The 26,719-nt window shown below is 40.2% G+C and overlaps 1 protein-coding gene across 2 annotated transcripts; it reads left to right on the plus strand.

The window, feature by feature from the left end:
* Positions 1-1,502: 1,502 nt before the first annotated feature.
* rcn1 (reticulocalbin 1, EF-hand calcium binding domain) lies at positions 1,503-24,792 on the plus strand. 2 transcript variants are annotated; one of them, XM_035999412.1, is made up of 7 exons: positions 1,503-1,644; positions 4,344-4,403; positions 18,693-18,886; positions 18,991-19,169; positions 22,369-22,429; positions 22,981-23,180; positions 23,476-24,792. In XM_035999412.1, the coding sequence occupies exons 1-7, from the start codon at positions 1,631-1,633 to the stop codon at positions 23,581-23,583; spliced, it is 816 nt and encodes a 271-aa protein (XP_035855305.1). In that variant the 5' UTR covers positions 1,503-1,630; the 3' UTR covers positions 23,584-24,792. The 2 variants fall into 2 exon arrangements, with proteins under 2 accessions (XP_035855305.1, XP_031170175.1); XM_031314315.2 differs by lacking the exons at positions 1,503-1,644; positions 4,344-4,403 and adding an exon at positions 17,237-17,770.
* The last annotated feature ends 1,927 nt before the right edge of the window (positions 24,793-26,719 follow it).

Below are 26,719 nucleotides of genomic sequence, written 5' to 3' on the forward strand. Positions count from 1 at the left end.
AGGTGTCCAGTGATTTTAGGAATACAAGTCATACATGGAGGTTCGTGAGCTGAAAATAGATTAGTAAAATACATGTTTCATTCTATGCAAACATCATGCAACATGGCTTGTATGCATTGACTGGTAAGCTTTTTTTAAGTTTTAAAGCTTTACATGGAGTTTTTGCGAGATATTTAATGTAACTTTAAATGTATGAAAACGTAACCATCACCACAATTGATTTAGTCAGTAGGACTTAATAGCTGCTACTGACTATAATGGTAATAAGACATGAGCAAGTAGATAGTTGTGTTGTGTTTTTTGTTTTTGTGTATATATATTTTTTTAATCTGGGCATGCTCAGTGTGCAACAGGTGTGGACAGCACAGGTGCAGGCAAGTCTCAATCAATAGACCTATAAAAATGCCTTTCGCTGTTCCTCATGACAGTACAGTAGGCCTAGACACATCCCCAAAGCTCTGGTGTTATCCTAGTACAGTTTTGTTTTAAGCATTTCAAATTGTAATCATAAACATAAATTATGTCGGAGACAACTGAAGGCTGTTTTTCTACAGCCCTATAAAGTTGTCCTAATGGGGCTTAGCTTCCCTTTTACTAAGGCGGGCTAAAAGCCTCGAATCCTATTTCACAACCTCTGATGTTTGTGTCAATTTGAACAAGGCGGTGAGTAAATGGGCAACCACGCCGCCGCCTGTCTCTCAGGAAGAGACCGGGGCAGCGCAGGTACGGGCCAGTCAGGACTGGCTGTGTTTGGGTCATTATTTGGAGGGACAGCCATTAAGAGGCCTTGATACTGTGCAACGCAGCAGGGTGCTCGACATCCGCGCTGGAAACCGCACGGCTTGGTCCCTGCTTATCAGACTGTCAATAAAAAGAGATGGGATACAGCGGTCGAGCCAGGTGCTCCCTTTCCCTTCCCACACAGCCCCGCTCTCCAGAAGCAGATCAGGCGTAAACGCAAATCTGTCCAGCCGGTTTTCCCTCTGCCGTCACCACGCTGCTGCACAACGCCACCTCTCTCCCTCCCTCCTACACACACACACACACACACACACACACACACACACACACACACACACGCACGCACGCACGCACGCACGCACGCACGCACACACACAGTTTTTCTGATTTTGTTAAATATGGAAACTGTTTCGCAACTCCAATACTAATGATAAAGAAAGATCTGCCTATATTTTCATGTGATCCCAATTTTCACTGCCATGCATATTTAGCAACCACATACATTTAATAAAAGTTAAATATCTGACATTATTCCCACCTAAATGTTGATGTGAACAGGCCTGCATAGACACATGAATACAACTTATGGGGAATATATTTAACTTAAAGGATCCCTGTGCGAGCTTTCCAGGGATATGTCAATCTCTTGCTCGCTCTGACTGATCAAATTTGAAACAAATTGTGTAATGATCGACCTCCCCTCTCTAACCATGCAGAACATTATGCTGCCATAGCCTACGCCTCATGAGCTTATTGTTTACTGCCGCTGTAGCAGACAGAGAAAAATGTCCAGGGGACCGAGCACGTTACCAGAAAGCAGAGGGTGCACGCAGAGTTGATGCTGCGTTCAAAGGGGGCATTTCATCCATCTTAATTAGGATTAATTGCAATGGAGACGAGGAGGTAAGTTTGATCTGAACTTCAACTTTAAACTGGCTGTAAAATAGGCCTTACATGTGATTGAAACTTTGTAAAATATGCATAAAGTAATGGGCTTTTAATTGCATTTTGAATTTTTTCGCTTCAAAAAGAACCTGATAGTGTTAAAATTGTAAAGAAAGGCCAAAGTTAGTCAAAATGGAGCCTGATCTGGCATGCAGTGGCTAAAATCGTCAGGCCTGTTCCTGCTGACTGCTTCTCAAACAGTCGGAATGTAGTGTGCAGAGATGTTTAGATTGGTCATATTTTAAATTTAAGATACAGTGCCCAAAGATAATATAGCCTAATAACCCCCACACTGCACGCGCACACACATGCACAGACACAGACTCCTCGTCTCTCTCTCTCTGTCCCCCTGTGTGAAATGTTTTAATAGGCCCTACACGCTCTGTGTGCAGAGTTTGATTTGTTTTCTCTCCATGCTCCCCCGTCCCTGGATCGAGACATTAGCCGAATTCCCCCGGGGTGATTGGATGCAATTTGTCCGGAGTAGACAGGCACGTCCTGGATGTTAGGAATTCACTTTGGCTCAACGTGACAAGTCTGACTTCGATCTACAATTGCATCTGAAAGTGCAGCGAGCGGAAAGATCCCATGCCATTAAGTGTTCTTCTTCCCCCTTTCTTTAGTGCAAAATAACAAGATCCTCCATTTGCTCACAAATATGCATAACAATTCTATTTGCGACACCTCTAATCTGCTAGTGAGGCCTGTGTGCAGCGCTAAATGCGGGCTGTGTCGGCGGTGATGCACATGGTCAGTCCTCTGAGTCAGACTGGAGAGAGAAAGTCCAAACGAGGGGATATTATGCCACAAATCTATGACCCTTTAAATTAGATTAAAGATTGACAGTGGGCTGGATCTAAAAAGAAAAAAACGTAAGACTGACACCTGCAACGCAGACTTGTCTGTGATTGATTCTGATGCTTCGTGCTGGCAACAATAATGCTGCTGTTTTGCGCAGGGCTGAGTAGGCACATTTATCACTCGCTTGCCAGGAGTGGCTGAAGTCAGTGTCCGTGTCGCGCTGTGAGCTGACAGGGGAAAATGGGAGCTAACGAGGTTGTCAGATGTCCTGACAAGACAAATGAGAGCTCGTCACTCCCTGCGCTTTAATAACGTTTAATGGAAACGTATTGCACCGTTCAAAATAAAGTGTTACACATACCGGGGTCTGGCGGCGACGCAGTTAATTACGCACGGCGAGGTAAATTACGCATCAGCTAAAGGGTGTTGGCCTGGATTCAGCCCCACCAGAGAGGATTGTATCTATATAACACCTATGATTTGTAGTTAACAGACCATCTCGAACTTGGACTTTGTGTAACTTTCACGAGCAACTGACTGAAGTTGATTGACAAATAATTAAAGCAAAACTGACTTCACATGTGGACAGAATGTTTAAGCATATCACCTGTTAATTGGTGAATAGATCATATATTGGAATGAACAGCTGTTTCTTGATGCTGACTTATGTTATGTAATGACTACTTTCTCAAGTATATTTTCATTTTAAGGGCAGTACCAAAATATGAAATAAGCTGTTTTTACATTTAAGATTTAACATAAGTCTTAGTGTTTTCTAAGCAGAAATAAAACACAACTGTATTGTCTTGCTCCGACATGTGTGCAGAGCATTTGCCTCTAGTTGCGGATATATTCACTCACTAAATTATGTCAAGGTCTGAGGTTCAAATCCAACCAAGACTGGAAATGTAACACAACTTGCATGACTTATTTTTCACGTGTAAATGTTAGCATGAAATGTAACTCTTGTCACCTGCCTCTGCAACGGTCTGCACCGAAATTGTCTTGCCATCACTTGTGTGAGGGCTGTTATCTCACTGATTTTTATGAATAACGTTGAGAGCGGAGGTTGTGCATTCTCCTGTGTAATTCATGGTGTGCGATATAGCCAACACACGGTATGGTAGTTATGGTCATGATACATAATCCCCAGGGCAGGGCTGATGCTGGGCTCTAACCCTTGCTGCTGTTGGCTGCATTAGAGACTTCCTACCAGTTTATATTTATATGATCATATCTATTTGTTCATTTATTTAATCATCTTCTATTATAAACAGCTATCCATCTTATGAGGACCACGATGATCTGCTCTTACTCGCAGGTGTCTGTACTCATAATGATGCTTTATGTGTAATCTGTCTTTTCGAGGATACACACATTTTGAAAAATCGTTGAAATGAGCTGGGGGAAACTAAGGACCAAATTATGACACATTAAGACATTTGACTGACAAGAATAACGTTTCGTCAAGGGTCAAGTGGGCAACACATGTCCTGAACATCATCCTGCAAAAAACAAGGCAGTAAACGCTTTAGAGTTGTTTCCCCACAGCATTCTTTACACTGAAATATTTGACTCACTATCAAACATTTTAATTATAGCCTATCTAATGTCTAATGTTTCCTGGATCTCTCCTCCACTAGAAGATGGTAACAACTCATTACTTTTTTTGCATAGAGGCTCACCTCCCGACGATTCAACAAGCATGGTGAGTGACAGGTGATGGGATGGCATTTGTAAAGATCTTATTCGGTTCCTGCCTCTTTTCTCTGCTGATGAAGGGGGCGGGTGTGCGCCTAAAAATAGACATCATTTCAATAATGCCATCACCTGGCCTCTGGCACTTTTCTGTGCAGGGTCGGAGAGGCCGGAGCACCTGCTGCAGGAGGAGCAGAGAGAGGATCCGAGGAGGAGAGGTAATTATACTGTCGGCAACGTTGCACACATGGTCACATAGTGGAGCACCCAGCTACACACAATTTAGATAGATGGATAGAGACTATTTCTGTGCGTAAAACTGCAAAAAGAAAAAAATGTTCAAATGTCCGAATAAATGCGCATGTGAGGGCCAGTTGGATCTTCTACAAACAAGTCTATAAATGCAAGAGAGGAGAAGAACATAAAACACCAAATGTGACAAACTCAACGCAGATCTGTGTGATATTGTAGCTATAAATGGATGCAGCGGCACAACGCTGTACGTGAACTCACACAGATAAATGGGCTGTGTAAAACAACACACACTAAATCAGGCAATAACGACGACAAACCGTCTGGAAAATGAACGCACAGTGCAGCAAAAAAAATCACTTCTTGTCCCCTCCCTCCTTCTCTGTGCACGTTGGTCTGGATGACAACTCCTATCCTGGAGTAAATATTTTGAGGATAATTGAACTGATTGTTATTTGCAAGTTTGTCTGTCTTGAATATAAAAGCGGCGGCGAGGCTACGCACTGATAATGACTTTCAGACCATTGGCAAGATATATTCATAATGTGGCGAATCTTAAATTGTTAATATGCAATTCTGCGGTATATGTCAAGATGCATTATTGATTTGGCTTTTTTGCTGTTTTTCACATCGCAAATGTTCTTTTAACACTGATGGGGATCCAGAGGCTCTCAAAGGTGCTGAAAAAGCTCGTTGTTAAAATGTGACATTTAAGATGACCTCCTCACTGCTTTTAAGAAAGCTCACTAAAGGCAGCCAAACTCTGAAGGGAAGGGTTGTAAAAAAAAAAATGTGCCAAATGTAATGCAGACAAAAAGGCGAGAAAGAAAAGCGAATAGGTTTATGACTTACTCTGGTGGCAATTTGAGCATATAGATTATTGAGAACTTCTGTGAGAAAAATAAAGATAACTTTCGGGTCAGTGCTTCACTATTGATCTTATTCACTCCATCTCATATAGGCCCGATTCAGCAGCACCCCGCTGTGGATACACACTACATTTCAGCCTATACAGTGTTAAGCCTGAGTACTGGCAACAGAAAGCCTCTGTATAGACCACGAAACGTTTCTAAATCTAATCACAAACGAACCGTAATTAGACAAGTAATTACCGGCGTAATTAACAGCCTCTTTCTGCTCGCTGTGCTTTGATATGGACGGGCAGCGAGCTCTGCGCTTTATGGCACACAGGCAGCAGCAGCGGTAGCGGATAAAGTCTTTATTATTATTGCTGGAAACCCATCTGGTAATAGTCTTGCCCGAGACCTCCTCCCCCCTAATCAAGGTTTTAATTAAAGACGGTTGAGGGCCGTGGAGAACATGAAGGCCAGTAATTAAGACTAACATTGGACCCTAACAGATGCAACCCTCCTCCTGCGTTGGTGCAGAAAAGGGAAGCTCACAAACCAAGACGCGTTTAGTCGTTTATGCATAGATGTAATATTCAATAAATAATTATGGTTAAACTATGATTGGCGGTTGATGATCACCATGATGCTTCACAGTGCGAATAATAAACATGAAAACAGTTGTTTTCTTATGTAACTTGCACCAGGTTTACTATCATATTTATGTCAGAAAATGGGAGTAAACTCTATTCCATTTACTGAGGAGAGTATGTGTGTTTGTTTTCATATTTGTTTGACATGTAAGGATTTGAAGACAGCTCTGAGATTTAGTTGCAAGAGAGAGCCCCCGGTCACCCTGCATTAGTTTGATGCCCGAGCACTATAGCCCGTCATCGGAGGGTCCAAACAGTACGGAGGTTGGACATTGTCATCATTATCAATCACACGAGTGCGGTTGAACGCGCGTGTAAAAGTTGGTATAACACATTACATATTCCACTTTACGGAGTCGCGTTTGGATTTTAAATTAATATATTTGCTTTTATAGTAATACATTTATCCGAGGTTATGATTCTCAATCCGCACGCCCAGGACGAATAAGGAATTCGATTTCAAATGAGAGAAATCGCCTCATGAACAAAAGTTATACTGATACAATAAATTGATCGCACATGCATGATCCAAGGTAAAGAAAGGGTTCAGTATAGATACCACAATAATAATAAAGCAGCAAATTATCCTAATTGCTAATCCAAACCTGCAAACATTGGGATTTATAGGATTATTGTGGACGTGTGGTGCGTAAAAGTGCACCTGGTATCAATCACGCAGATCACGTTATACTAAAATATAATAAAACTGTGTCAAGTGTGGTTATGAATATTCAATCAGTCTCCACTCATCGCATCTCTCTCCTATGCGCGCTTTCTCTCACACACACACACACACACACACACACACACACACACACACACACACACACACACACACACACACACACACACACACACACACACACACTTCATAAGTTGCATTGTGTAAGTTAAAGATTTGCCACTCTTCAGATGGGCCAGCAGATGGAGGGACGTTTAGCCAAAATCCCCCGCAATGTCCCCTGCCTGCTCAGCCACCACTGGAGAGGGCCTACAAGAAAGTTGAACTTTGGCTTCACGACCTCGTCACATCTCCCTTAACAAAAGGCAGACCTGAAAAAGACTCAAGATTCAAAGTTGGGAGACAGATAGCCATACGACGGAGGAAGGGAGAATATTGTCAGGTGGACCCAAAGTAAAAGCACTCCAATGGGAAGACTCATGCAATTGACGCATGCAATTGACGCATGCAATAACATCAGCTACTCAAGAAAAATAGTCCTTATATTGCTATGTGCCACTGTAATCAGAATCAGAATCCGTTTTAATGGCCAAGTTAGTGTAAACACAAACAGGGGGCTTTTTGTTGCTCTCAAAGTACACAGAAATCGACATACGGCAAAAACAAGGACAACAAAGCTGAACAAAGTAAACAAACATTTGACTACTATGTACAGATATGATTGTAACCAGTGATATAACTTTGACTTACGGTAACCGAATTTCTGGTTATAATGTGATATTTTAGGATATCCCTATATTTTAAAGGACTGCAATGTAAGTAGTTGTACTAATATTCAAGAATTCATTTAAATCACACATATAGGTATCTTTTAATTAATCGGCGGGCCATGCTTAGCCTACAGTTAACAAGTAATTATTAACAATAAAAGCAATAAAAACAAGTTCGAACCAAGTATATCTAAAGCTCTTTATGCGAACCAAAAACGAAATCTTAAAAAAACATCTTCAGATGATAACGGATAGGAGAAAACTTGGCCTGTGTGTTGCAGCAGTTCTCTGCCACACTCATCGCCACTTGTGGGGCTTTTCTGCCCCCTAGCGCCCAACTAGAGACCCACACACAAAACTGAGTGATGGTTTGTGGAGTTAAATATCTAAGTTAAATATGCTGCTGGGTTAATTTGCGCTCTGCTGAAGAAAAGGTGACCAGGCACTGTTTGTATTCAGGTGAACTGGTTTACTGAATGACTACTTTCACCGTTTGAGTCCACTACCTCTGAGTTCTAGCATCAATTACATTATAGAATGAAATGAAAACTGTTTTGATAACTTGTAAGTTATGTTTATGTACTTTTGGCATCACGTGAATGAGGTTCAGGTGGGGGCACAGATTATGAGGATATAGTTGTATTGCTAATCTTAATCAATATTAATCTATCCATTCATCTATCAATGTTAATTTAAAAAAAATGAACGATATCTTATCAAATATGTGGTTTTCACATCATAAATCATGATGAACAAGGTGTGAGAACAAATGTAACTTTATAAGTACTATCACAACTGATTTAACTATACATTAGGTTCTCTCTATGTTACACAATGGAGCTGTTAAATAAAAATATTTCCATGGGTTGATGCAAACGTTAACATCTTAATGGCTGCTGACACATATTGATGTTTTTAAAGTCATTGACACACATTGTTCATTGATGCAGTTAATGTATGTATGTAGTTCCCTGGTGTGTCAATAGAGATGACCTCTCATATCACTGAGTTTATGTTGGCAGACTATGTCCATCCATCTACTTATCAAGGTTCTAATACCGCTATTAATGCCTTAAATATTGTATAACATGCATCTGACACATCTAATTAGATAATATAGATATGTTTCAAGAACAAAAATTGTTTTTCTATTTACAGTTAAGTATTTATGGATCTAACATGATTATTTTGAGTATAATAGAAAAAAACAGACCCATGTGTGTCAATAGATTATTTCAATTTTGGTGTCATGTTTTCACCCGATGGCTAATTATATGAATCCCAATTTTCAAGATCCATTAAATAATAAAGTAATTTTAGATAGCATTAATATAAAGCTAGTATAAATAATGAATACGTATTAGTCTTTAAAAATCCATTTGAATACACACAAAGGTTGCCATTTTGACTTTTGGGCCAAATCCAGAACCAAAGCAAAACCTATTAAACATTTCAGAGCATTAAGTGTGATTTTGTTAACTAAGTATCATTTCATTACACAGACTGCTGAGTTATGTAGTGTAGAGTTTAAGAAAGTTTTTCTCTCTAGATTTTACCAATTGTATAAATCTAAGTACAAATCATCAAAATCTAAATTCATGTCAGATGAAGTATAACTGCTTTTCCTTTATATTTTTAGCAGTTTTCTTTATGACAAACACTGACCAGAGACTTTAACTAACCCACCCTTTTTTAGCACTACATCACTGGTTACAGGAGAGCAATTCCCTAAAGCTTTCTGCTCCAGGTACACAAGTAGGATTTAGGCAATTATTCATAATACCCTAGTAATGTTAAAAGAATGAGCCTTAATTTTCCATCTGGTTGCATGGAGAGAAATGTCAAACGTATTGGATTGAGACTGTGACTTAATCATTAAGGGAGCACAGTGAAGGTTGATGAAGAGGTAATACAGTTTTGCTGCTCATGCATAATTTAGCCTATTGATCAGGTGAGCCTGGATCTCATATGGACAATATATATATTGGCTTCTTGGACAATTTTTTGAATATTCCAAAGTTAAAAAAAAGTGTTTTAGTCTTGGAATATATAGTATAATATACATAGCTCATAATATCTGAGTATAAACAGCAACAACAACATATAAAGATTATTGTTGATATTTTAGGTTGAGAAATAACTCTCAAGTAGGCTAACAGTTGTGGCATCTACAATAGACACAGTGTGTGTCGCAGTATTTTGTCTTGTAATGGAAATATGTTTCCCTTAGAGGATCTCTGTCTCTCCCTCTCTCCCTCTCTATGCATGGAAGGAGGTTGGCATTTACTTGACAATTTCTGCCTTTAAGTGCAGGCTTTAAGTGCAGTGTTTTTATCTACACCTAAGATAGCTGCAGACCAGGACAATTTAACAGGCAATTTAACTGACCGTGTGTTAGTGAAGCTGTCTGAGTCCCACTCTCTGCCAGAGCACCATGGCATGATGGATGTAGGCAGTCTGGGCTAGGTGAAAACACACACACACACACACACACACACACACACACACACACACACACACACACACACACACACACACGTCCTATTGAATACACAGACACCACCCTGCCATATTTTCCCAATACAAACACATATGGACCAATCCACAGCCAACCCCCTTCCATTAAGTCAACATCTTGTGCTGGTGGTTGGAACAGTGCAGGGCTGGAGTCAGGTCGTCCAAATCCGTCAGTAAGAGGAGGCAGAGATGTTTGTCATCCTCCTCTCTGGGCACCATCCTCCTGGAAGAGAGAAAGGGGGGACAGAGGGTGGTGGAGCTACGTAGCATCTGGCTCTGGTAGCTCCAGCTGCAGGGAGAGGAGGGGACAGGAGCTGCTCTGCTGCACAGGGGAGACACTCTTTCTGCAGCCAAAACCACTCCACCACCATCCTATCTGCTGGATGGAGGCGTGGCGATCAAGTCAGACGATACAGAGAAAGAGTTTGCAGGTGTACCAGTTTGCTGGATAACCTACAGTGAGGAAGAAGATGTAGTACAGACAAAGTATTGATATTTAGTTTTTGGATTGTTGTTTCAGTGTTTTAATTATAAGCCAATGTTGCATTGATCTCTTGATGCAGTGCTCTGAGAAGTATTAGGGTCATTAGACTATGGAGACAAACCTTTTTACATCAGATAGTAATAACATCTTTGTGGCTACACTTAGCTACCGAGTGTCCTCTGTCACAGAACAACCCTGCAGCAACAGCACAAAGGCTGGAAATGGCATCTGTGGCACATGCGCACACTTGAGCACAGTTTCTCTCAAATATGCCACAGTGCAGAGAAGGTGTAAAGAAAGTATCGTAATGCCAACTGACTAGAATGTTGGACCAGAGGAAAATGTCACCCAAATGATGACCAATAAATCACAGCCCACAGTCAAAACAGCCAAGGCCTGGAGACAGTCTTTAGTATCTCACGTCAGCACACAAATGATGTTTAGCCAGTGGCAGACACTTAGCACCAGACTCTATCGCCTCTAAGGCCACTTTGTGACAGATCTATGGATGATTCAAAGCCTGGGGACGGCATTTAGTATTAGTTTATTTGATGTCCCAGTGTGTTCCAGGGTTTGTTCTCAGGCGATATAGTTATGCTGATTGAAGGAAGGCAATCAAATTAGATGTTTTGAGGGAGAGGATGAGAAGTAATCAAAGGGGCAACACATGCATTGCCTTATTGTGAAGTATGACCTTTATGTGGGGAAGACCTAGGGGGCTGAGGAGCCCCTCTCCTCAATCTAAGATGTCCTCTGGGATTAATTAACCCCATTCTCCCATTAGGCCACTGGGATTCACATTGCTTAGATTGGGAGTAGTCTACATGAGGAGCCTACACACACTGTTCTTCTGATCTCTACCAGGTGTGTGCACTTCCAGTTCAATTTTAAAGACATCCTACCCCTTACAATGTGTCACAGTATTGTCAAATCATTGAGTTTTTTGCAGAACGTGATATTGTATACCTTACTCCCCATGAAGGATGTAGCTGTACCTCTTCCTTAGTTGCAACACAGGCCTTTACCACACTGTTGTGGTTAGCTGGAGAAGCTAATGAAATTAGCGGCACAGATCACAAGCATCTGTTTGATGTCACTAATGATGTGTCAAGGGAGCTGCCATGTGCTATTGTTCTGATCGCCAATAGGTGCATGTCTGTATAAAGTGATGAATGTCATATTCTCAAAAGAAAGAACACAAATTTACCATTATTTCTGAAAACTAGACCATTAATGTCAATCATGTGGACAGCTACAGAAAGCCAGAGGGGTGCCAGCTCACACAACAAGCACTGGTCCCCACAGTCTCATGATGGCGGTCCCCAGACGGTCTGCTGTAACAGCTCCAGCTAATCTTCTTTTCATGGTCTCCATTACGACCTGTCAGGACATAAATTGACAGTAAATTGCCATGTTTATTAACACAGCACTAAAACAGCAACTGTTCTGCCCCCTCCTGCAAATGTTAACGTTTAACAGTGACCAATGGGATCAATTAAGATGCAGCATAAAATGATGCTGCACTAAAACAAATCCCCCCTCACACACACACACACACACACACACACACACACACACACCTTAATATGCCTCCTCAAACATTATGTCCTCTGTTGATGACCCCCTTTGAAGACCTATTCAGACAGACACTTGCTCGCCACATATTTGCAGCTCAAGTAACGATGGGAAGGGCCATGCTTCACGGAGCACTGCATCAAGAGTGTCTTGAGTCTGAGACTCGCTGCAGCCTTTGCCATATAACACAGTAATTACTAGATCAAATCTGTTCAAATTGAGGCAACGCTGTTCTGTGATCCCTCCTATACTAATCAGCACGCTGAGGTATGGCTGTGCGACTATAAATTGCTGACTTAATTAAAACCAGGACCTCTCTGTCATCTAATTACAGGGAGAAAAGGTTATTGCTTCAATGCAATTTTCCAAATATGATTCCTTCACAGTTATTAAAGGCTCAGGCGTCGTTTATTGTTTCAGATTTTTCAATATGGAAATGGCCCCAGTGACAGACGTAATGACTCGGGGAAAACGCTTCATCTCGATAGTGGCCTGGCACGGCCATTTGTCTAAGATAAGTGGAGCGGACAGGAACGGGGAAATGTCATGGGAGGCATCCCATGATTGCCTCCACTTTACAGTTGTCATTAAACAGAGCAAAGGTTTCTTTTCTCCTATGTGGCAGCAATGGGGAGTTTATTAATCTATCCAGAATAGTAGGGGCGGTGAGTTATTATAACTATGAAAATTCACAAGGGAGAGGGAAATTGTGGAGAGTAATTGTGTGATGAGGGACTCTATATTCCCTGTTATTGTTCATTCAAATCAATATTGTACTTCAACTCTTCCACCAACCTGAAACCTGACTAAAAACTGTTGTAGTGAAGGTGACACAAAACTCATATTCATTAAGAACAGCACAGGGAAATCCCAAGAACACACTGCAACCCCAAACAATTTGAAAAAATAAATGGAGGAACTTTGGTGGAATTACAGTGCCTGACAAAAATAAAGCAGAGAAGTAAATTAAGAAATAATGACATTGTAGTTTCAAAGGTCACAACAATAAATGTGCCAAATTCTCTCTCCTACAAGGATGATGTACGGCAGGTAGGCCTGCTCTAGATAAATGAGCACATGGTTATAATAAGATTCATTGTTTTTTTGTGAGCCAGTGATTGTTTTAGTCTAATCTGCTTTTTTGACTCTTTTATTGAACAACGTAAGGAAAATGTTAGCTAGCACCTTTATTGAAGCATGTAAGATACATTTTGGGCACATTTTATACATGTTTTCCCTTTTTAAACCAGGGTTGCAACTACAGCCCAAAAGCCATAGATATTCATTCAACTATCATAAATGAAAGAAAATCATTAAATCCTTACATTTGAGAAGATAAATGTTTGTCATTTTTGCTTGAACTATGACTAAAACAATGAATCTATTATCAAAATATAGTTGCCAATGAATTTTTTCAACTAAGTAATTAGCTTTAATTCAAATATTATATAGCAAACGGGACTTTTCTGGGTATAACATGGGTGTAACATTAAAATCATCATTGTGTTATAAGTTTGAATTGTTTTCCACTCTGATCCCTGGTGAAGCGAAACAGGAAGATGAACTTGGCCTGAGTTGCAGCTGACTGACAGCACAGAGCAAAGCACAGTCTTAACTTTACCTCGATTTGGTCAAGCAACAAACTAAGCTTTGACAGCAAAAAGCTGAGAAATTACCTTAACAACATCTATGCGATTCTGGCTTTATCTTCACTAAAAATAGGGGTACATCTGTTCAAAAAGCTTCAAGAAGAGACTGCTTATTTTTCTACTAATATTGAATAAAACATTGCTGAATAATCAAACAATTATCTTCAAAACAAGACGCATTTCCTTCCAGGTAAGTAGTACCACCAATATGTAATGTAAAAAAAAAAAAAAAAAAAAAAAAAAAAAATTTTATGGTAACAGTCACATTCACGTCCATAAATTAGTGTAAGAACTGTTATTCATAAGCACTTAAATATGCACGTTCTGATTAATTTTTCACGCATAAACAAACTACAAAGCTTTCGCTCCACCAAAAAAAAATATATTGTGAATCAGATAAATAGTCTGTAGCTGTGAGCGTGGGGCAGGAAAGGCCACACAGAACTGTATATCGCGGACACTAATGCTCTGTGTCTCCCACCATAGGGTTTTCTTAATTACATTAACCAAATGCCTTCTGCAGTGTGTGTAATCTCATGGTTAACTGAACACCCCTGTAGCTGCAACCCCCTCCCTTTTCTATTCCTCAGTGAAATATTCATGTTGAAAGCCACTCTTCCCATCTACTTTCTCTCTCCAACATGTTAATGCCTGCAGTTGTTCAACCATGCTACTATTGTTTGAGATTAATTCCAACTTCCCGATAACCTTTAACACATTGGCTATGCCTCAAAAGCATCCACTGTTAACCGGGGACAACGCCGATAAAATGGTATATATTTTAATATACTGTATATAGTTAATATATAGTTAGGCGCCATGGCTAAAGTTGAAACATCTATAATATTGTTTACAAAAAATATAATTTCTTCTTGTAGATCAAGCTTGTTAGTCTAATATCAATAAGTATTTTTATTTTAATATAGCCCAGACTTTATAAAGTTTCTGTTGATTTATACATTTTTAGTACATTTTAGAGATGTATCTCACTGGGAAAAACACATTTGTATTTCTTCATGTCTGCACAACACACTGATTCAAATTGACCAGGCAGGACTAATTTAAATATTTTAACTATTCATTAATTGAATAAAGAGGCTAGTTAGCCCCAGGGCCCCTTTATAATCATAAATCGGGGTGTACTATTTATGCTAAACAGCAAAGTGCCATGTGCTGGCTTATTATGCTACTGATGAATGGCAAAGTACATGTCTCTCCTGCCCATGAAGGAGGATTAGGCACGGCAGTGTCAGCAAGTTGTTTCCAGGGTACGGAGTCTGCTCTTCCATATTACAGCATGTTGAGATGCTTCTGAGCAATGTGATTCTTCTAGTCATACGATTGCACCCTCTTCCCATGCAAACTATTTCTGCGTCTTTCTCAAAACATTGTTGCAAGCATGAAGTTAACAAAACCGGGACACCTCCATAATATCACAGTAACAGGCGTACTACAGACTAGAGTGTTGCTGCCTCGTGATTGTCTAGGTTTAATACCAGGATGCACCGATATAACTTTTTCTCTCCCAATACCCTAACTCAGGGTATCTACCAATACAGAGTATGATCCGATACCAGTGTTTTTTACCAAATTTTAAATCTCACCGTGTAGAACTCATTGCAATACTTTCCATGTAAAGGTCCCTTTAGGCTCCATGGTGCCAGGAATTGGAATAAGTTAACTTTGCACTTAAAAAAACTGTGATTATGACTACAGCCATGAAATATCTTTTGCTGTTGTTGTCACTGGTTGTGGCTGTAGTCATGGCTGTGCATTGGTGTGATTAAGGCTGTGACACATTCGTTTTCAAGGGGTATAACACTAACTACATGCTGGGGTTGTTTGTGGGAAGTGAATTGACATTGTTGAGCTGGCTGAGCGTTAATGAAGTTACTGTATTCTTGAACTCCTGTGGTGTATTGGTAACACATTTGTCAAATTCGATAGCACCGTGGCTTTAAATCCTATGTGGCTTTACAATGTTTTCTTGGCTAATTTTAATAGAAGCTCTAAAAAGTAATTACAGTAGGCCTGCAGCTACCATAGCCATATCCATAGCATCATAGATTTAACCACAAATGTAGTCATAGTCTGAGCAATATCCACAGCCACAGCTCCAACCACTAGAGCCAGGCAGATAAGCAGCAGTTGTGCTAACAGCCAGTGGCTGTATAATGGAGTAGGATAGAGTAATGTGCAATAACTGCATGATGTAAAGTATCACATCATCTCTCCTTTCTGTAGTATCTGCATCTGAGCGTTTCCCTAAACTGGCAGTGTATTAGAACTGGACTGGACCAACAAACTAACTGTCCCTATGGATCAAAAAATATTGCAAGGGCACACAAAACTTAATGTGAGGGAACTCAAAAGTAGTTCAGGAAAAAGAAAATCCAACTCCAAATATTTTCTTTGGATGCTCTTTTTTACTTAGAAATACTGCAATACCCTTATCCGAGTACCCTTCTCCCAGTATCTCACAACAGTATATACATGGTAAACATAACAAAATGGTGACTACTCCAGCCATTTTCTAACAAAGAGTTGCTTACTAAATGCTTTTGACTGCCACTAAATGAATGAACTGAACTAGTTCTGTTGGTGCTGGACCTAAGCATCACACCCAGAATATTTTATTTCCCCTACAGTCCCTAAACTAAAATACAAACTACCAAGTAACTTGCAAGCCTAAAAACTCAAATGATTTAGCAGATATTATTCTCCATAAAAAAAAATCATTCTCACACTCAGATTGTGGACTGATGAATCATAATCAGAATCTGGTTTAAAGTAGGTTTTCACATACAAGCAATTTGCTTTGGTGTTTTGGTGCATATATAAACATAAAAAAAACCTATAGAATAGAAAAAAATACAATAAAAGAGCTGCAGGAATGTGCAAAGATATATTCTAGGGGATATCCAAACAGCTTTTGTTCAGCAACCAAACATAGGCTACATTTTCTCACTCTAGATGGTGCAATGTGCTGAGTGCATACTACTATTGAAGTATATCATTAACAAAAGCATGTACTCAGTATTCACTTCATTTTATCCAAAGACTCACAACAGTGTCTATAAAACACGCAAACACAATGTCTGACCATGTGCCCAGGCCACCTAAACGATTTTTAAGTGCGTTGTTGTTTGTTTTCAACAACTACCTGCTTTGTTTGTTACATTACAAACTAAAGCCGAGACAATACTACAGGGTTGCATATATGTGGGTGACAGTGCATAAGCAATGGGGGCTTGAACCCTATACGTCGTGCACATACCTGTACGCTCGTAACATGTACACACAGCCACGCCGTAATGGCGGGTGCATGTTGGTACGAGTGGAAACACGACCATGATACATGAGCTGAGCAGCTCTGCAGGTTTTAGTTGTAGAGCTGTAATAATTTTGTATTTTCCCTCCTTACTGGTTTCAGACTGACACATTCTGACTCCATAGTGAGCTGAGCTGAGTTTGAGCGTCAGCGTGCAACGTGGCGCCCTGAATCCCTCTCGTGTTACCGACATCCTGCGGACCAATGGCAGGGATCCTGGCAGCGGAGGAGGCTGGGCCCTGCCTGAAACGGACACTGTGATTGGATGTACGTAAGGCGGCAGAAAATCCCAGTTTGGTTGCATCCCTCCCTCAGGAAATAGGGCGCAAGTTCTCAAAGGGGGACAGGATTGCCTAAAACCGTTTGAGTGAGGACTGGAAGTATTCTCAGTGGACCTGACTGCAGCCTCAGGTCCTCTCTACAGGTTTGGTTATTGCGCAGCTGCAACATTGTTGCACACATCGCTGCTGAAGACAGAAAGAAAAGTTAGTGTGTGTCGGTCGATACAAGCAGTGAAAGTGGCTACACAGCCGCTTGCTTATTGTGCATTGTAGTGTCACAGGCCTGTTTACAACAAAGAACCTCCATCTTCATCACTGACTGATGGACGTCTTCTCCTTCGTGTATGCTGCGCTTCTGTGCACTGTTGTGGTGCACGGTAAGCCAACGTTAAGGAAAGAGAGAGTTCTTCATGACCCAGAACTGGGAAGGCCTGCCCACGAAGACAATAAAAGCTTCCAATACGACCATGAGGCCTTTCTTGGCAAAGAGGAGGCCAGAACATTTGACCAACTCACCCCCGAGGAGAGCAAAGACAGGCTCAGGTAAGCACATCATTACTCTGACACATGAGCTGATTTTGATATCAGTCTCTTGGTGTTATTGTCACAGGCTCATTTGAGCCTTTGCTTTTGTCAATCCCGCACACTCACTTCTCTCCTGCTGGAGTATGTTGCGTGTAACCTTTCTGGCTAAGGACATTAAAATTTAACAACATGAGCACAAGTGCCTGAGAAAGATGTGCATGCCAGCAAATCTACAAGGCTAGATAAAACGCTGCATTATTGCGCCACCGGTACTATTCGCACACACTCCTACTCTACAGAGTTAATTGCTCAGCCGAAATCTTAATTATACATCAAATTATACATTAAAGAACCATTTGTAAGTAGTGAAGTTTGAGTAAAGTTGTGTGGCAGTAGACAGTCTTCATATATAGCTGCTGTCACTGTATAATCTACACTTCATGTGCTACGTGGTTCTGTTTGTGTGCTTCAAAGTGTTTTTTCGCCACTGCCTAGATGTCAAGTTGGCACCATGTAGCCTAACACACGTTGGCTAAATGGGCTTTCCTCCCAAAGAAAACTCTTTCCTGTGGTGAGGAGAGTGGGAGGACCCTGTCACCCCTGTAACATCACAACGTGGCAACCCAGGTCTAAGAATACACCCCAGCTACACTGCATTCTTCACTGAAAGGGGGTTGCCTGCTCCTCCCTGCTGAAGCCACATCCCGTAATAGTAAAAATGGTACTACCAAATATTTGTTTTCTCTCCTGTCTGCTGGTAAGAATAGTAGCTCAGTGTTTTGAGGTGAGACAGCACAAACACTTGCCTTTTGTGCTCGTCATTTATCCTTGAAAATAAGATGAAGTGCCTATATTGGATCTTCAACATCTTGTTTGAGCGTTGAAAGTATATATAATAACTCTAACAAATGCTTCCTGTCTTTATTCTCTTGCTTTACAGTAAAATAGTGGATCGGATAGACGGCAACGTCGACGGCTACATCACCACAGCTGAACTCAAGGCTTGGATAAAACGTGTACAGAAGCGTTACGTTTATGAGAATGTGGCAAAGGTGTGGACAGATTATGACCTGAACAAAGACAACAAGATTTCATGGGATGAGTACAAGCAAGCCACATACGGATACTACCTCGGTATGGGTGTTTTCGGCAGCTATGTCCTTTCTTTTTTTACATACAGTAATAAAGTAGCTATTTATACACATGACGGTAACCTGATTTTAATTCCTCTTCTTTAGCCAACCCGGAGGAGTTTGATGAAGCAACAGACCAGTTCAGCTTTAAGAAGATGCTCCCTCGTGATGAGAGGAGGTTTCAAACGGCTGATCTGAACAGGGACCTTGCAGCAGACAGAGAAGAGTTTACATCCTTCCTCCACCCTGAGGAATTTGAACACATGAGGGATATCGTGGTTCTGGTAAGCCCTCTGTAACCACATGGTAATTAAGTATGATTAGAAAGGGGCAAGGCTAGTCTGTCTGTGGGTACACTAAGCACAGTTAAGATTTGCATGTAGGAGAAAATGAAATTCCATAAATTTAGAGTTTTGCAATTTGTCTGTCCACTAAGAGATATTATTTAATTACTGGAACAGATTTGAGTTTCTACTCCGTGTCTTTAATCTTAGGGGCCACTTGGATGAATGTACTACATTTGGATAACTACTTATGCAATTTTAACTGGGCAGGGAAATTATTGACTTTCTGTATTTTTTTTGGAACAGGTCCAGTGGGATAGACCAACTGTCCCATTTAAGACCCAATCTTTAAATATAAATTTGGCTTCATGGAACAGTTGCGTGGCAAATGTTAGCAGTGATGCACTATGCTGCTATGTTCATAAAAGTTGTACTACCCATTTGACAGAGTTAATTATTAATCTCTCATTTTTATGACATCATCGAATGTTGCCAGCCAGTGGCGTCTTCACTAATTGTGGTGAATCTGGTTGAAGCTTAGCCTGTTTCTAACAAAAGTGGTTAGACTCGTTTTCTATAACACACATCTTTCACACAACCATGCAACAATGAGTAATTGATGGTTTACGTGGGGAAAGAAAAGGAAAAAAAGAGATACTTTACAGCTTTAGAAAGGACATAAGTGTAGGCTAGCCAGACAGATCACTAATGGAGCTTGTAGTACAAGTTCAGGCAGGAACATGAAGTCATCTCACTGAGTCAACTGTGCACCTACAAACTCATTCACATAACGAAGCCCTCTGTTTAAATGTCCGGCTTCACGTATCTACCTGCTGATATCTGCTTTCAGAGGCCAGAGACCTCCACTGCATTACACTGTAAACTGAGAAAAAACACTGAGAGGTTTCTTTCATCCTTGGATAGCCTCCTCCGTTTCCTCTAGTAGGTACAGTGTATCACAGCACAGTTGTTTGGAATGGCATATCCCATAATGTCTTTTATAATGTCTCCTTGTTGTGTAAATATTGTCCCAGAAAGGCTTTAGTTTAGTGCAACTCCAGACACATGAGTATGGTTCACCTCCAGGTCGCCACAGAGCCTCCAATATAGTTGTAGGTTGGTTACCTGTCTGCCTTTGATCTGTGGTGTTATGAATAACCATGGATTCTTCCAGCCAACATCTCTCAATACCCATAAGCTAGTGGTAGTACATACATTGTGTGTACATTGTATACCATTCTTAATCTGAACTTTTGATGTTTAACTCTAATTCCTATTTGCTTTTTATTTTCCTCTGCTTTCCCTAAAGGCTTACAAGATGGCTTTCTGACTGCTGTCATTATAATAAGGTCAACTGTATAGTAGGGCTGGATGTTATAATTTCAAATCTATATCACAACACACATTCGCAAACACCTCTTTCGAATACATTACGTTTCCTTCGTCATGCTGGCTTATGTTTGGTATGCCAGGTTAATTTTAGTATGACCTGTGGAAGATTCTGGACTCTAACAACATATTCAACTAACCAATCAGCACTTTGAGCAGATTGGTTGGTTGAATATGTTGTTAGACGCCATTGGTTGTTACACCCTTATTCCTGGTTTAATATGTGATTTAGACTATTAATCCAACTCTTTTGTATAGTATTGGCCATAGTAGTAAATAAGTATGTTACTGACTGAACTGATAGATTAGTTCGGTCAGATTAATAGACTAGTGTGATTGTGATGGGCCTCTTGGATGCTTCTGAATTGTACAGAACGTCTGTCACGCTGTCAGTGTTTACAGGGGTCTATAGTGGTCTATAGGTCTTATATTTTTAATGGACATATCCTTTCTTGTTTACACACAACCTTTCACAGGTTAAGTGGGTAAAGAAAATGGATGGATGGATGGATGTTCATGTTTATTATTAGTCAGCGATTAGACTACAGAAGCTACATGGCTATTAATCATTCAGCAGGTTTCAGAGAGGGCATCTCACCTGCAGGTAAGGATGCATACAGTCATTTCAATCTGTGTAGCTGCGTGTGTTATGCCCAGATGCATTGCAATTAGTGTACATGTGTGTGATTTAGGGTTGAACGATTTTTGAAAATAATCTAATTGCGATTTTTTTCCCAAATATTGCGATTCGATTAATTTTTAAGCTCTTTGTCTTCTGTATTATTCAACAAAGACAAACAATAAATCATTTTATAGTATGAACAACACACAATTACACACTAGACAGTTAAAAAAAGTAAAAATATAGTATACACACACACACACGTGTATTTTTTTTTTTTACAGTGCATAGAGAGGAGCTGCCTCCAGCCCCTCCCCCTCGGGAAGTTGCGTGCTGTCGTGTGCACTTGCTCAGGGAGGCTATCGTTACGTTAGCTAGTTGCTGGTGTTCTTGCCGTGGGATTAACTGTACTAATAAAACTGTTGAAACACCGCGGCCACGCTGCTGTGAAAGCTCCCCGAACGTCATTTATCAGTCTGACTGTTACCCCTCTCAGTGGCAGCTCCTCCACTCATATCTTTATAACGGAGCTAACCGCTAATCAGAGCTAATCGTTGCCAACCGAGCCTTCAGTTCTGCGTTCCTGTATCCATTAACTGTACGTATGGACTCGAACCAGAATAAAACCCTTCATTTTATTAAAATGGCTGTAAAAGTTTTAAACTAAAACTAAAAAGGTACAGTGTAGCGTTAGCGTGCTAGTTGATGCTTTCTCTGCGGAGTGCAGACTGATTTGCTCTCGCGAGTCATGTGACCAAATCGCAGCCTTTGCGATTAGGAAATCGCGTTTTAACATATCGCGATATTATCGCAAATGCAATTAATCGTTCAGCCCTAGTGTGGTTGTAAACTAATGATCAGCTCACACAGCAAGCCTTTAAGTAACCATTCAGTCAAATTCACACTGTCAAATCCAGGATGTGAGAGAGGAAACCATCTACTAGGGCTTTAAAAGACAATGTTTGCTAACGTGTATCATCTTTTAATGTGGAGGGTTTGGCTCTCATTAGCAGGGAATCCTGTAATTATAGTGTCAGTCTGCCAGTCCAACTATAAGCTGACCCTCATACCTTCACTCATCCTGCCTGGGGCGACATGTTTCTCATTTATTACTCAAAGTGAAAGTTCCACTATTGTTGACCCTTGTGTCTCCCTTTTAATGACATAATTAACTCATTCTGAATGCAGGAAACCCTGGAGGACATTGACAAGAACGGCGACGGACACGTGGATGAAGATGAGTATATTGGTAAGTTTAAGTAATGAATTTAAATGAATTGGTTGAAATAATTAAGCATAGCAATATGCTATCCAATGCAATACAACCATAAAGTAAAAATTAGTAGCATAAAACAGATAAATGAGAATACAGTAAATATAGTAAAGATGGAAATTCATAATGGTAAACCTTCTACACAGAAAAGGGCAACAACAGGCCAGTTGTCACAGAGACAGGAAAATACAGTTGGGTATCATCAGCATAGCTGTTATTTGCATAATTTTATTAGCAAAATCCATTACCTTTCTTTGATTTACCCCCACTTTTACGTGTGTGTGTATATGTGTCTTTGGGTTTTGTTCATTTATGGTTTTGAACTGCATTCCACTACCTTGTAGATATTTAGTGTTGATGAAGGAATGAAAGCTGTGTTTGTTGAATGTGAAATATTTCTGCCTACTATGGTTGGCATCACAGAAGATGACATTTGAGGTGTAAATCGTTTTTTTTTTTTCTTGTTTTTTTTTTACATTAACTTAAAACTTTAACTTTTTCAATTCCATTGTCCTTGGCCGTTTCAGCCGACATGTTTGCTCATGAGGACGGGGGTCCGGAGCCGGACTGGGTCAAGACTGAGAGGGAACAGTTCTCTGACTTCCGAGACCTGAACAAAGATGGTAAAATGGACCAGGACGAAATCCGCCACTGGATTATGCCACAAGACTACGACCATGCACAAGCTGAGGCAAGACATCTGGTGTACGAGTCTGACCAGGACAAGGTGCGTTGTTTCAGCTGCATCAACGTGTTTAAGATCAATTTCTTGTCATCTTGTGTATGAGGTCTTGTCCACACTTAATAATGATTAATTTGAAAGTGCTTTTTATATGATCACCCTTTTTCAGCTTACACTAGAATTCTACACAGATGCATCTTTACGGATACAGCTTGAATTTTATCATTGCTGTGGCCATGGCCTGAGAAAAAACAAAATGTATTTGTTTTGTCACATATTTTTAAATGGATATTGTTAGAATAAGGCTTACTTATCTTGCAATTCCCTTGTCCCTCCTCAGGACCAGATGCTGACCAAAGAAGAGATCCTTGGAAACTGGAACATGTTTGTGGGAAGCCAGGCCACCAACTATGGAGAGGACCTCACCAAGAACCATGACGAGCTCTGAGATCTCAGCGCAGTTTCTGACACGTATGTGAGGAGGGTTGGTGAAGATCTTTGTCTTCAAAGGCAGAATCAGACTCTTGCACCTCCTCCCACCACCGCAACCACCGCGCCATCCTTTCCTTGTTACGTTGGGACAGATGGTGTGTTGGATTGTAAAACCATCACTATAGATACCAAACGAGGAGGGATAAGGGTCGGTCCTACCACTAACACTAACAGTCCATCTCGGTTTTATATCGACGGTTCTGTTTCTGACATTCAGGAGCAAAGCCAGATCCAGTGGACTTGCGTACTTTCCGACGGTGCCTTCCTGCCGCATCGTCGGCTTCACTGCCACAGAGATCTGTGTGGATAGTTTTAAAAACCTGTCAAAGCTGAATGCTGAGCTTTAGGTGAATTGTTAGATACAGGAACAGTTTTTGATTGCCATGTTAATGTGAAACTACAACAGATTATATTTATTTATCAAATCTCTTCTCAACTAGGTTTGAGAGGAATACAGTGTTCAACTAGAGATCGTTTTCGTTCACAAATGATGTTTCTTTATTTACAGTTCTCCTGACCATATGGTTTTAATGATTTGTTGTTCTTTTGATTAGCTAAGTTCTTTAAGAACTGTTCATTAACTGATGTTTAATGGCATGGTTTTTGCACGCGTCTGGTTTTAGTGTAGCCTGTAAAAGATTTTTTTCTTCATACTTAGTTTGAAATGTATTTATTGGCATACTTCAGGCCAACAGTGTGCTCCATGTTAGATTTGTATAGACCTTTGCTGACATTTGAGCTTTACATTTTTACAACTGTCTAATTTAATTAAGGTTGTTTTTTAAGGACTGTATTGGTTTAAATACGTAACTTCACGTGACTCTTTGCTTCCTGTTACATCACTTCGGGGTCATCTTTTTGTACCAGATGTACCAAATGTATTTCCACATTTTTTTTGTAATATTTAATGGATAGTTTGTATGACCGGTGCATAGAACTATGCAACTTGTGAAAAGATCAAACTAGGGCCATAATTTCACATTAATGTCACTCAAAACCCTTTTTTCTCCTTTTTGTATTTTTCTGTTGTGCTTTGTTCTCCCAAACCTCAGATGCATTAGTAGTCCACATCACACATGGGCAAAAAACATGTCAACATATCTCCTTTTTCACACTGCACATTCTAATGAACTATGTAAAAATAAAAAAATCAAATGTTCTGTGTTAGGCTGCAAAGCATCATTATTGAATTTGTAATTGTTTCTCTTTTAAGTATTGCTGTTCAAGGATAGAGACCGAACACTGCATAAATATGATACGCAGAATAAAGGGATTTTTTTTTTTTTTTTACAGATTAAACTAATTAATTATTGAGCTTTCGATTTACCTTTGGACAGAGCCAGGCAAGCTGTTTCCAGTCTTTGTGCAAAGCTAACTGACAGATGGTATTGATCTCATCTAACTCAGGGCAAGAACGCAAATAAGGTAATTTCCCAATATGTAGAACTGTCCCTTCAATTAACGGAATTACTACTTTAACACTCTCATGGATCCATCTGTCTAATACCAGCTTACAATACAGTTAAAACAATAGTGTAGCCTTAAATGCAACTTTGTTTTGTCATAATTTCTGAATTTTCAGTCTTGACATTTATGGCAAATCCCACAGTCTCCTCAGAATGATATGCCTACATATAAATAATTAAAATACTGTCCTCATTTATAGTTTAAGCAGTGTCCTACTTTCCTTTTGTCCCTATGATTAAAGAATATGGGTACAGGTCAAAACTTGTCTGTTCACTCGCAGTCTGCAGAAATCAGATTCCAGACTACAATACTTTAAACACCCTTTCTGTCCTCTAGACTGATAGACAAGTTCACAATTTCCTTCTTAAGTTAATGCTCACAGTCATTCTGCCTCTGCTCACTGGCAACAGACCATTTTTTTTAAGACATTAGGCTCATTTTGTTGTGCATTTGAGTAGTTATTTGATGTTTTTCTCTTTTGGTTCTCCTAGCACATGCTATGTACTGCTCATATGTGTACTGCATGTGCTCAAAGTTTTACATGGGCATACTGTATCACAAGTAGCTATATCGGGTATACGCCATTCAAATGTTCATGTCTGCTTTTTATCTTTTGACTCATTGAACACCAGGAACAGGAACAAGCAGATGCTGTTAACACTTCTCATGACTAATTGCAGTCTGCATACACGCACAGCAGAGATGGAGTTAAGCTGACTTGCTGTTGCTGCTGGCTGTTGCAGCAAAACTCTCAGATGTAACTGAGAAAGCAGTTCTGCCACCCAGCCTGTCCCCTCTGCTTGCTCATGTGGAACATATGGATATATGTGTGCCAGTTAGCATGACAAGTCAAGCGGGACCAATGCGATAAAGCTCATTAGGAACAAGGGACAGGGCGATGTATGTGTGGGCTGGGTTATTCTGATGTGATGTAGGACCTTCTTCAAACACTCTCGGACCATGACTGCAAGAAGCCAAAAATGTCTGGAAAGCTAATACATATACAGGTCAGGTCTTTTTATATGTATGTCTTTGACATTTTCCAGGTTTAAATAACTTTGTAAGAGGGCAACATGAAAATAACAATGATTATTTCATAGAAATTTGCAAAATAATAGATTACCAAATTCTGGCGTTGCTCCACTACAGTTTCATCCAAGAATACAGATTTCTTTTCAGATGAATTCCTTTTTTGTTCATCTGACAAAAAGCTCCAGGTCTCAGGAACATTCAAAGTGGAGGTGCTGCCTGTGGTGACGTGAAGTTTTTAGTTATTTTTGGTCTTTATAATGTCCATTGGATAATATAATGGTTGCTCTATTGCCTAAAGAGTGTGAGGTCAGTCTTGCATCATGCATTTAAATAATTGGGAGGACTTAAACACTAAGTAGCTCAATATACTTCCTCCAAATAGCATATGAGGTTTGTCATGTGTCAGAGTGCATCTGTGTGTCTGAGCCATGTGTGTGAGTGAAGGTGGATGAGTATTAGTGGTGCACAGAGATGTAAAAGAACTAAATTTGTGTTTGCCTGAGCAAGATGGGGGCACATGGACTATCTGTGCAGCCTGCCTCGGGGCCATGTTTAACAGCCTGCCCCTCTTGTTTATGATAGGTTGCTAATCA

The sequence above is a fragment of the Sander lucioperca genome, chromosome 3 (assembly GCF_008315115.2).
Source record: "Sander lucioperca isolate FBNREF2018 chromosome 3, SLUC_FBN_1.2, whole genome shotgun sequence".
Taxonomy (NCBI): domain Eukaryota; kingdom Metazoa; phylum Chordata; class Actinopteri; order Perciformes; family Percidae; genus Sander; species Sander lucioperca.

What these genes read in the sequence shown, in the direction of transcription:
- rcn1 (XM_031314315.2), top strand. Translation starts at nt 17,550, where the DNA reads ATGGACGTCTTCTCCTTCGTGTATGCTGCGCTTCTGTGCACTGTTGTG. An exon ending in GAGAGCAAAGACAGGCTCAG is followed by an intron (nt 17,771 to 18,692) that starts GTAAGCACATCA and finishes CTTGCTTTACAG; the next exon opens with TAAAATAGTGGATCGGATAG. An exon ending in CACATACGGATACTACCTCG is followed by an intron (nt 18,887 to 18,990) that starts GTATGGGTGTTT and finishes CCTCTTCTTTAG; the next exon opens with CCAACCCGGAGGAGTTTGAT.